An 11,508-nucleotide genomic window follows, 5' to 3' on the forward strand; every position below is an offset into this window, starting at 1 on the left:
CCACCTTGCAGCCCCTTGTTATTTATATTTAGTAAAACAATGGCAAGACTGTTTAAACAATCTCTTCCTGTCAATCTCATTTATTATAGTAGTAAAGGGATATTAACCTTAGTCATGAGTTCTTCTGGAGGACTGCAATAGAACTGGATTCTAATTTAAAGCACATTTTCTTACACACTGAGAAAAATAACCCCTAAATCTTTCATTTTTATCTGTACTTGCTGTACTGATATAAACATATAATTCCCAGTTATAAAGCATAATTTTTTTATAATTAGAAATTTCCGCCCATTTTATTACATATATTGAGAAAATAACTGCTGAATATTTCAGTTGTATCCAAACAGATGCAACATTTCTCATCTGCTGTACTAGCCTTAAGATATCTGTGGGTATTTTTAAAAAAAATTGTTTTAAAACATCTTGGTGAGGGAAATTTTCCTGTTTTGTTGGCAAATAATTTTGCATGTTTTAAATCTTTTTTTTTATTTTACCCATTTTATTATGTGTTGGGTTTTTTTCATTGTTTTTGAGAGCTGATGTTTTGCAGCGGCTGAGCTCACTACATCTGGTTCATGCTCACCAGTCTTGGGTGCTCTCATGGGTGTCGCTCAGAGTCAGTTTGCTTAAATCACCACAAGGTGGCGTCAACCCATCCATGTATACAGAATGCAACACAGCCGCATCACTGCTGCACTTCTGAATGAAACGGTCCAAATTTCATGCTATTCAAAATGTTGTAATGATCTCACAGTTAAAAGAGGAGATTAAAAAGGGAAACAGAAGAAAAGCTACACCAGTAGTGTGAATGCAAAACACAAGGCCGGCTGTATAACTGTTACTGATATCCCCCATGTCCCCACTAACCTCGGCAGGAAGCAATGTACTTTTCTGGTGGAATGAACTGCTATCTGCCCTCAAGCTGGATTCCTTTCTCCCCACTGTGGAATATTAAGCTTCATTATCTGATGGTTTTTATGACTCTTGTTCCTGTTCTATCATTTTTCGTGGTTGTCTGAATGCTGATTGTGTGCTTTGCTGAATAGAAACATTTCATGCTCTCAGGTGTCTCTTAAAAAGACGTCTCAATCTCAAAGAGACTAATGGATTACTGAATAATGATAGGATGGTGTGTTACCTCCACACTGAGACACATTCTTGGCCCCGGCGATGCCCTGTCCTTCAGTACTGGGACATGGCTCACAGGACAGCTGACCCTCGGTGTCCTGGTAGGTACCAGGAGGACACTGGACACACTGCTCCTGCTCCCCACTGTAGAACGTCCCCACACCACAGCTCACTGAGGACAAAGACACAGGCGAATGCTTCCTGTGGCTCCTGAAGGAGCAGCAACACCAACACACCAGCAGACAGCTGCTGAAACTTTTGACTTACCGCACTTTCCGTCTCGGAGGACCTGTCCCGTACTGCAGGTCTCGGCGCCGTCGGGTACCCTGGATGGTTTCTGTGCCACTTCATACTCTGTCCCAGAAAACTGGATGTAGAACTGCTGTTTGTTGATGGACTTCCTGAGCGTCCGCATGGCGCTCTGCAGCTTCTGCTTCATCCTCTCCCGCACACAGTCCACATTACACGAGTCTGAGGCACAGATTGTCAGATGTTTCTCATTTCCTGCATCCTGGTAGGTTTGCATACAGTCGGATATAAATGTAGGAAAGCTTTTTGTGACAATGCCGTCCGCGCTGCTGCGACAGCACAGACCGCTCTGTGCTTGATTCCCTAATGTCCCTAAAGTTTATTTGTATTGTTAGGCAGGTGTTTTCTGTAGTTTTCGCTCTGGGACATAGATACAGAACACTAAGATGAGATGAGCACCACGAGGCAAAAACCTCATGCCATCCATTATAAAAACCCTTAACAAAAGGTCATCTGGACAGAGTGGAAACCACACTGATATGAGAACAGTGTTTTGTAGAATGTGTGTCCTGTTAATGTCCTGTTAATGTAAATCAAGTGGAGTGGTGGAAAAGAATTCCCCCACAGGGACAATAAAGTCTAAATCTAATCTAAATCTTCCTGCACACCTCTTTACAATATGTGTGCTATTTAATCCCAAGTGGAGTTGAGGCTGTAAAGAAAGACCTGAAATGTACCTGAGGCCTCCTCCTCCTTCATCTCCATCTCAAACTCCGCTGTGATGTGGGAAACCTCTTTGGAAGGAGATTTGCGTCCTCGTCTGCGCTTCTTCGATGAGTCGCACTTGAGGTTGACAAACGTCACCTGGCAGTCATCGGTGCAGGGGAACTGGCCTCCTGTCAGGTGAAGAAGATGAAAATCAGAACATATTTAGATCGTTCTGTGCATGTTTACATGTGGCTGCTGACTGCATTACTGGTGGCGGTGTGAGTAAAAGAGGTTCCTGAACACAAACACATATGATGCTCTGAGATGTTCTGTACCTTGCAGATTCTGCCTGGATGAATCTCTGTGCCTCTCCTTGTTGCGGGGCCTCAGGTGACACTTGGCGTCTTTAATCTTAAACCTGGCCTTCTGTTTGATGGGCGGTGCCAGCGTGTCTTCATTCAAACAGCAGAAACACAGGACTTGACACATTGTGATGAACAGTACATTTGTGAAGCATTAGCTACTGTCCTACCATTACTACTTTTGTTGGAACGCTTTTATCCCTAAAAAATATGACACAAACACTGTATGTCATTCTAGTGCGCAAAATGTCAAGCAACAGCCAACAAAACATAAATCACTAATATATATATTTCTAATGTAGCTCCTTCTGGCAGTTTCCTAACTCCTGTCTAAGGAAGACACTGAAAAAAATGTAGGGAGCACAGCTTCAGTTTGAAAGACTCTTTATTTACTCCCTCTTCATTTTGACATAGATTTAAAGATTTTGCTTTTAGTTTCTGGACGAGCTCCTGACTGTTTATCTGATATATTGATCAGGTGTGCCCCTTTTAGATCCTTCAGATCCTCTGACTCTGGTTTAGGGTTAGGATCCTGCGTTCTGTGTCATCAGCCCTCGTCTCTGAAACAGCCTTCCAGAGGAGATCAGAGCATCTGACTCAGTACATACTTTCAAACTAAACCTTCAAACTTATCACATTTATGCGGTTTTTGCATAGTTTTATGTAAGTTACTGGTATCAGACATGTTCACTATTTGTAGTACAGACTTGTGTTTAGATGACCTCATTGTCTTTATTATCTATTAGACTTTGTTATTAGATTTTTTTTTAAATTTTATTTTGTGAACTGTTCTGTACAGGCTGCAACTAAACCTTTCCTTCTTTTCTTGAAACATTTCAGTTTGCATTTGATTGCAGCTGAGTGCAACTTCCACATCAATCCCATCTCAGCCTCCGTCTGTCTCTCTCTACTCGTTGCAGACTTTTGTTTTATGCCAGTTATTTGTCTGCACTTCACCTCCTTTATGAATGTGTTTATTGCATTAAAATGCATGCAAAATTAGATGATTTACAAAATGATGCCAGAATTTAATATTTGAGCAATGAATCCCTGCACGTGGAGTGAGTTACTGTCAGTAGAAATCCCTCCGCTGAACTGGACCTGCTACACTTCCTGTCACTCTTGGTGTACTGTACCGGCACAGGTGGGTAAAGCAGTGGTGGCGTTTCTCTTCTGCGGAGCTTTCCCAGGCTGGACGGGCACTCCACAGCTCAGTGTGTAGCTGTTCTCTGAGTCTGAAGGAAGCAAACACACACAGAGACGATAGTGAGAAATGAATATGATGAGAGGTCAGGGAGGTGGAGAGGTACGTCTGAAGAATTCCAACAACAGGCTGTTTCATTTGGCTGTAAGCTGGGCAACAGCGAGAGGAATGAAAATAGCTTTTTAAGTGTTTAATGGTCTTATTATCCTGCAGCATTTAAAAAAAAGAGCAGCGAGCTCAGAGGAGGATGTGCTGCCATGTGACCCTACAGCCCAAATGAAAGATCTATGAATTCTGCCTGTCTCTCGTAGTGCACATGTCCACACCAAGATGCATTTCAAGCAGGGAATGAGGGGTGAAGTCTTTAGAGATCATAAAAGTGAGATGATTAAATCAGAGCTCAGGCTGCATCCAGCCACAGGAATTTACATGGCTCGCTCCTAAAATTAAGATGTACTCCAAAAAGACAGAAAAACAAATATTTCACTTTGTGTCTGAGAGCTATCCATCATTCTCACACGACGGCTGCCAAGTTAAACGGAGCAAGAGACATGCTACGGAAAGAAGTGCGTGATCAAAGAATGTAATCGATTCGCAGACGCGTGTTAAGTACTATCGCAGAGGACAGGCTGGGGTGCCAGCCAAATGGCTCGGATGGGTGAAGCCAAGAAAACCATGCAGAGTGAAAAACACATCAGTCTGAGTGGAGAGCCCCCTGAGGAGTCCACTAATACAGCAATAAAGACCCCGAGCGGCTTCATCAAACATCAGTGGGACCGAGGGAAGGGTGGTTCGGAGAGCTGCAGCTGCTGGCCGACACCACCAGAGGGCAGCAACGTCTGCAGCATGACGGCAGCAGCAGCAGCTCATAGAGCACAAAGGCCGCTCTGGAGGGACTGACAGGAGGAGAGGGATTCATTTCATTTGCTGGGTCACCATGTTCAAGACTCAACCTGCACTTTTTAAATTTTTTTTTAACTGTTTATTGCAATAATGTTTAAAAGAAGCGGAGGTAAATAAATAGAAAAGCAGAGACTCAAGAACATTTTCTCTCTCCTTTGTTGTTTTTCTCTCTTGAAAATAATCTCCTTGCTCCCAGAGATACGATCAATCACTACCAATCCCCACACTGATATAAACAACAAATATATAACTAATAAACACAAGGACAAAGGAACCATCCACGGACATCTTTCAATGTCACTCTGAAAAACACAGAGATCAAACTTCATGTCAGCCATTCTTCAAAAAAAAGAAAAAAAACTCTTCAAGTCCGAGAATATGCCACTGTTTATTGTTCTGTGTGATCATGACTAGAACAACTTGGATTCCTTGAAAACACAGAACCTGAAGACAAGACGTCAGACTCCAGAACCTGTGTGGTACATGTAAGGTTTGGCTTAGAGAAAATATCATTTGGCATTCAGAAAAGACGCCCAACTGAATAAATAAACTGTGATGTTCAGAATCTGGGCAATTTGTTGTTTGATTGTATCAATCATTTATTCCAACGACTTTTTCCAAAAACGTGATAAATATATAAAATGATGGACAAAGCCCATTGCTGAAGCTTTGCTTTTGCAGAGTTTCTTAATCTCTTTACATATTTGTGTTATTGGTTAACAATAAACGGTAAAGCTGAATTTTAAAGCTGTAACTTGAAAAATGTTTTCCCCCTTACACAGTGAATTACATACATTAAATAAAATATTGGAATAGAAACATTTAAAGTCATTTATATAGTATTTATATGATTTCATATATATTTCATGCCTTTGTAAACCTGTGAATAGTTAACCGAGAAAAACAAACAGGAGGCACAATAACTTTATCCTCACCTGTCATTGCTGAGAATATTGTTGTTGTTGTTGTTGTTGTTGTGTGTGTGTGTGTGTGTGTGTGTGTGTGTGTGTGTGTACCAGCGAGGAAGAGAGCATTGGAGGGGCAGGACAGCGAGCAGACCTCAGCCCCTCCGCTCTTGGTGCAGGTCAGCTGGGCTCGGGGCGCTGGCTTCCCATTGGGCAGACACTTCACCGCCTCTGAGGAACACACAAAGTCACATCACCATGACAACCACCTGGACACACACACACACACACACACACACACACCTACATTCAGACTTGCCGTGAGGAGTTCACCATGCCACACACATACAAACTACATACAAACACACACACACACACACACACACTGAGCTGTGCTTACCGATGCAGTCTTTCTTGTTCCAGTGGAGTTTCTGTCCTGGTGGACACACACACTCGTAGCTGCCCTGGGTGTTAATGCAGCCATACTCACAGCTCCCATTGTTGATGCTGCACTCGTCGATATCTAAGACAAAGTCACACAGAACATCACCATCAGTGTGTGTATGACTGGCATGTTTCCTGTTTGTACTTTCAGGAGGGCTGTGGTGACATAGAAAGGCAGACAGACTGGGACTGACAAGGGGAGGATCACAGACACATGATTCTACAAGGAAGAGACATGAGAGAAGAACATCTGTGGAGGTTTGTCAGCCTTCACACTGAGAAATCAGTCCACTGAAGTAAAACCTTAGAGCATCTTAACATTGCTCAGAGAGTTCATTTGAAGCTACACGTTTATGCATAGACAGCATTTAGACTGTAGAACTCACAACCTGATCATCAGTGCATCTGTCCTTCCTTGCTTATTCATCACAATCAGTGTGTTCTTTTTTTGTTTGGCCAAATCACAGAAACACTTCTCTGAATAATAAACTATCAGTCAATTACAACACAAACGACATCCTCCGAAAACACCGTACGGTTTCAGTTTCATCAACGTCTGTCTCAACATTCTAACCTTCATGAAGGGAGGATTCACTACAGGACTGTTGTATTTGACTGCATTACATTAGGTCTGCCAGTGTATAAGGGAGCAGCTCGACCTAACAAACTGGCCACTGAGCAGACACGGATCAGCCACAACATCCAAACCACTCACCTCCACAGTGAGTGAGGCCGTACAGGATGTATCCTTTGTTGCACAAGCACTCGAAGCTGCCAGGGTAGTTGATGCAGGTGTGGTCGCAGGTTCTCTCAAAGGAGCACTCGTCAATGTCTGTGGGAGACCAAGGAGACACATGACAGGTAAGAAGCACTGCAGCTCTGTTTAATGGAACAGATCGTGAGTTCATCACCGTTTCACTGACACAGGGTACCTTCATGCAGAGAGCACCCAGTGAACACTAAAGAAAATACACGTTAAACATGTCTTTCACATTGGACCTAAATACTCATTACAGCTCCTCATCATGTAAAAAATCATTTCAAGAGGAACTGAAACTCTTAGCACAGGGGTTACAAATGGACATCGAAGTTTCTGTGACAGCTCAGACAGTGGAAAGGATGGAGCATAACATCAACCTCTATGGGTGGCATCCAAGAAAAAAAATCCCCTGCTTGTTCTTCAGCACCAAAAACATAAATAAATTAAACTTTCCTACACTACATTCTTTGGTCAGATAAATCCAAGATAAGTTTGCTTGGCTCAGATGGGGTCCAGCATTTCTGGCATGAACCAAGTCTGGACCACCACAGTGAATGCATTGTCCTAACTGCAAATAATGTAGTTGGGAGTGTGATGATATGAAGGCGTAGGAGCCCAAAAGATGTTGGGAAGATGACATTTGGGGCGGCTGTGGCTCAGGTGGTAGAGCCAGTCGGTCAATGATCAGAAGGTCGGCGGTTCAATTCCGCCCTGTAACCTGTGTCATGGTAGGCAAGACACTTCACTGCCTGGTATGAATGGATTGGTTGAGGTGGTGGTTGGAGGGGCCATAGGGGCAGAATGGCAGCCACGTCTCTGTCAGTCTGCCCCAGGGCAGCTGTGGCTACAATCGTAGCTACCACCACCAGAATGAATGTGTGTGAATGAATAACTGACAGTGTAAAGCGTCTTTGAGTACCTATTATAAATAAATAAAACTATTTATGAAAGGAAATCATAAATGTCTGAGGATATACTGGCTATACCAGTCTACATCAGACTGGCAGAAGAGGAACCGTCCAGCCAGATAACTATCCCAACACACAACTAAAACCACACAAAGGAAGGAAAACCTGAACACTAACAAATCGGCAGAGTGTGGCGCCTGACTTGAATCCAGTGGAAGGGTTAGGGTTGGGGGTCCATTGGAGTACGTTAAAGAGAATGTAGAGCAACACAAGCCCTCCAACAAAGAACCGCTGAGGAGGAGTCAGTCCGAATAAAAAAGACAAATATACAATTTTTTGAAAAAATTAAAGATTTAATTCCTGTATTTTTATGGCAGTAAATCTTTTAAAAGTTTTTCATTTCACACAACAGTAAATGCCGTAATGTTCAACTTAGAAGCAACAGAATTACTGTAACGTGATAGAATTTTAAATCATTTGACAGTGAAGTTGACTTGCAGAGGGCTGTTCTATGGAGTAAAGGTCAGTGGGATGAGTGCTCTACAGACATCGCAATCTTAATGACTCATTTATGGACAGACTAAAGCAATGACTAAAGTGTTCATCTCATTAATCACAGTGGACATTATAGTCAACACATACATGCGTTCCTCACTAAACGAGGACAAGAGCTCCTTCTAATAAACCAGCTCGGAAAAACTTTACAGGACTGACGCTGCTTGCATTCACAGTTACATCAACGTCTGAGTGAGTGTGTATGAGTGTGCACGCCTGCCTGTGCATGTGTTTATGTATCCTTGTCCAGCAACAAATATTATTAACCTACCAGGAGTGGAGGGCAGCTTCTCAAGCTCACCTGGTTTATTTCAGGCTGTTCCGCGGGGCTTTACAGGGGCTAAAAATACGACATGTTATAATGGAGTTTGTCATGCGGAGGAAGTTGTTAAGGCCTGGATGTTGGCTCGGTAAATACTCCAGGCAAATGTCCATGTGAGGACTTAGGAATAGCTGGCCTGTTTGGAGTTAGCCCACAAGCAGAGTTTACATAAACTCCACTGTGCACACAAGAGTTGCATACAGCTGTTCAACATAAAACTAATTTATATATATGTATGGATAATAAAATGCTGGTTTCTGCTGTGTGCTCTGACATGTTGTTTTTTTTTTTTCGGTGGGACACACCCTCGGTCCTGATGAGGTGTTTCAACAGTGATTGCTGACATTTATCTTCCTGCTGGCAACATTCTCTCTGCCTTTCTAAACATTTAGAATAGAAGGAATCATTTGTGGAAACTGCTTATGCGGCTACGGTAAACGATCAATCTTTCTGCTTAGGTAACTTAGCCAGTTCTGGCAGCGACTCCAACACTGGCATGTAGTGTATCACCAGGAGCTATTTCTTCTGGAAAAGTTCACAGGCGCACAAAGAGCTGACAAATTAAACATTATATTTCATCTTAAGGTCATGTTGGAGCTGAGCACGTCGGCTGTCAGTGGATGGGACAAACCTGGCAGCTATTGGCAGCCATGACACCGTGGCAAAGGTGTGTCACAAATAGGCACTGGTGCTGTGATGTGGTGAACAACACTCAACACCACATTATTAAGAGTCCAAACGCACCACCGATGATATACAGTTAATCCAACACACATACACAATCGCAGACACACTGTTTCGAGCTGGCGGTTTTGGGCCGAGGATAGAAGTACCTCAGGGTTTTGCTATTAATAAAAATCATTTAGTGTTCGTCTGCTCTCCTGCTTCGCTTGCTGTAACTTGAAATCAGGAATCTGCCTTTGGTCTTACAAACAAAACCGCTTATGACAAGGAATCCTCCGCATGTGTGCTGCACATCAAACGATATATTTCCAGGCAAAGATGTCTGAACAAACTTGACCCTTTCCCATTAATATACACAGCAACGTATTTACACACATTTAAAGTTCCTCGGTAGTTAAACACGCAGCCACATATTGGTTTTGGAAACAGCAAAACAATACAAACATTTTAAAGGAGCAGGTTAGATGCATCTTCACTGGGATTTTAGAATAGCTTTGTATCAGAACTGCAAAGAATGGACTTGATGGAAAGTCTATATTTATATTACATAGCAGAGGAACCTCTTGTGTCCCTGCACTGAACAAAGCATTAGACTGACTGATTTTGTCATCTGACTCAAACATCATCTGAGGCTCCAGTCACACATTAGATTCCCTGCCCTGAATGATTCAGTCATGTACTTCTATCTGCACATGGTCAGTGATCACTGTGTCCATCACTACTGGCTGATATGTGGGCAAAACTTATTGTTATGAAACTACATTTCTAAATACATTTGTCTTTACTTTTAAGCATTTCAGTGTTACTCTTTCGTACCCAATTCATATTTGTTCTATTGCAGTTTCTTCACCTTCCTGTTTACTTCTAGCGAGGCTGCAGTAGCCTCACACAACCCACGGTACTTACATATTACAACATCAGAACCACTTGTGTAAAAGCTCATTCAACCTTGAAAGAGGTTCATGTTGGCCCTGAAAAATATCTGCTCCCAAGTAGGTGCTTCTGAGTGTCTCTAGAAAAACTGCTGTGCTGGTCTCACACCGACTAGTTAAACTTGGAAAAGATAAATAATGTTTGGTTGAGAACATCAGGCACCATTTGTCTGCCCTGTTGATGTCCTCGTACGGTAGCAGTCAATGTAAAATTCACCATATAGTTCAGTTCAATTTTATTTGTATAACGCAGTCTACAACATATATTATCACACAGTGCTTCACAAAGTAAGGTACAGACCCTACAAATTTAAACAGAGAACCCGACAATCCAAAGTAGCCTTTGGATTTCCTCTGAGCAAGCGGTTGGCAACAGTGGGAAGGAACCAAACCCCCGCCCCAGAAAGAGGAGGGGAAAAAACCTCCAGCAGAACCAGGCTCAGGGAGGACGGCCATCTGCCTCGACTGGTTGGTTTAACATAACAAACCCTCAACTGTTCTATTTCCTTCGTGGGCATAAAACTAGTTACGTCCACTAACTACTATTAGTTTTTGGTGCACTCAGCATTAAAATGTCAGTTGAAGCTGTTGCATACTACACTCCAACGGAAACTAAAAAGGCTGACGGGGAAGATTAGGGAGCTTCTCCTTTAAAGCTTCACACCATCTTATGCCTGCCCCAACTTCCTGCAGTGGAAGGCCTGTTACACTGCAGTCAGGTCCACAGTTTGCTTTGTTTTCTGGAGGATCTTTATGAACAATGAGTAAAGAGACAGCAAGATAGTTTATGTTGCTGAGCTTTTTGGAAAGATGTGTTTGCTTTTCTGACTCAGTTGTTTAAATGTCCTGTAGATGTAAACGTTTAATTCACAGAAGACCTCAGTGCCTGTAGACCCAGCCACGAAAATAACCTACAACTGTCTCTGATATGTATCAAATCATTCAATACGACCCAAGTTTCAGTGCTTTTAGACCTGATTGATTGACTGCAAATTGACCGGCTGAACAAAAAAGAGTTTGATGAACAGCGGTTAGTGACTGACCTTGACATGTCCGTTCATCAGTGAGCAGCTTGTGGCCTTTCTGGCAGCTGCACTCGAAGGAACCGACTGTGTTTCTGCAGAAGTGATCACAGCCTCCGTTGTTCTCCTGGCATTCATCAATGTCTGGGTGGAGAAATGAAAAGAATCAAGAGAGAGACAGTAATAAATGTCTTATTAAAACTCAACCTGTGATGTGTACGTCCATTTACGTTCATCTGACTCACATCTCATGTGCATTTTTGGAACAAGAACCTAAACAGAAGCATCATGTCACAACCTACAATGACGTCAGCAACCACCGTGCCAGGAGATCTTATTTTGCAAAATGACTTGAAACTAGTTATGACATTGGGCCTATGACATTTAGGACTGTGTAAAAGTTTGGGTACTTTAGATATCAC

At 42.6% G+C, this 11,508-nt stretch overlaps 1 protein-coding gene across 2 annotated transcripts in view; it reads right to left on the reverse strand.

Annotated features, from left to right (window-relative positions):
• Nucleotides 1-11,508, reverse strand: part of scube1 (signal peptide, CUB domain, EGF-like 1) — a 127,705-nt gene that overhangs the window by 8,683 nt on the left and 107,514 nt on the right. For both annotated transcript variants that reach the window (XM_008288233.1, XM_008288242.1), the window contains 9 exons: nucleotides 11,108-11,230; nucleotides 6,619-6,735; nucleotides 5,860-5,982; nucleotides 5,571-5,690; nucleotides 3,584-3,682; nucleotides 2,421-2,537; nucleotides 2,115-2,273; nucleotides 1,396-1,599; nucleotides 1,139-1,300 (listed from right to left, as the gene is read on the reverse strand). In XM_008288233.1, coding sequence (XP_008286455.1) covers nucleotides 1,139-1,300; nucleotides 1,396-1,599; nucleotides 2,115-2,273; nucleotides 2,421-2,537; nucleotides 3,584-3,682; nucleotides 5,571-5,690; nucleotides 5,860-5,982; nucleotides 6,619-6,735; nucleotides 11,108-11,230 — 1,224 coding nt within the window. The remainder of the gene's footprint in view (nucleotides 1-1,138; nucleotides 1,301-1,395; nucleotides 1,600-2,114; nucleotides 2,274-2,420; nucleotides 2,538-3,583; nucleotides 3,683-5,570; nucleotides 5,691-5,859; nucleotides 5,983-6,618; nucleotides 6,736-11,107; nucleotides 11,231-11,508) is intronic.

This window comes from Stegastes partitus, unplaced genomic scaffold (assembly GCF_000690725.1).
Source record: "Stegastes partitus isolate 25-593 unplaced genomic scaffold, Stegastes_partitus-1.0.2 Scaffold12, whole genome shotgun sequence".
In the NCBI taxonomy this organism is placed as follows: domain Eukaryota; kingdom Metazoa; phylum Chordata; class Actinopteri; family Pomacentridae; genus Stegastes; species Stegastes partitus.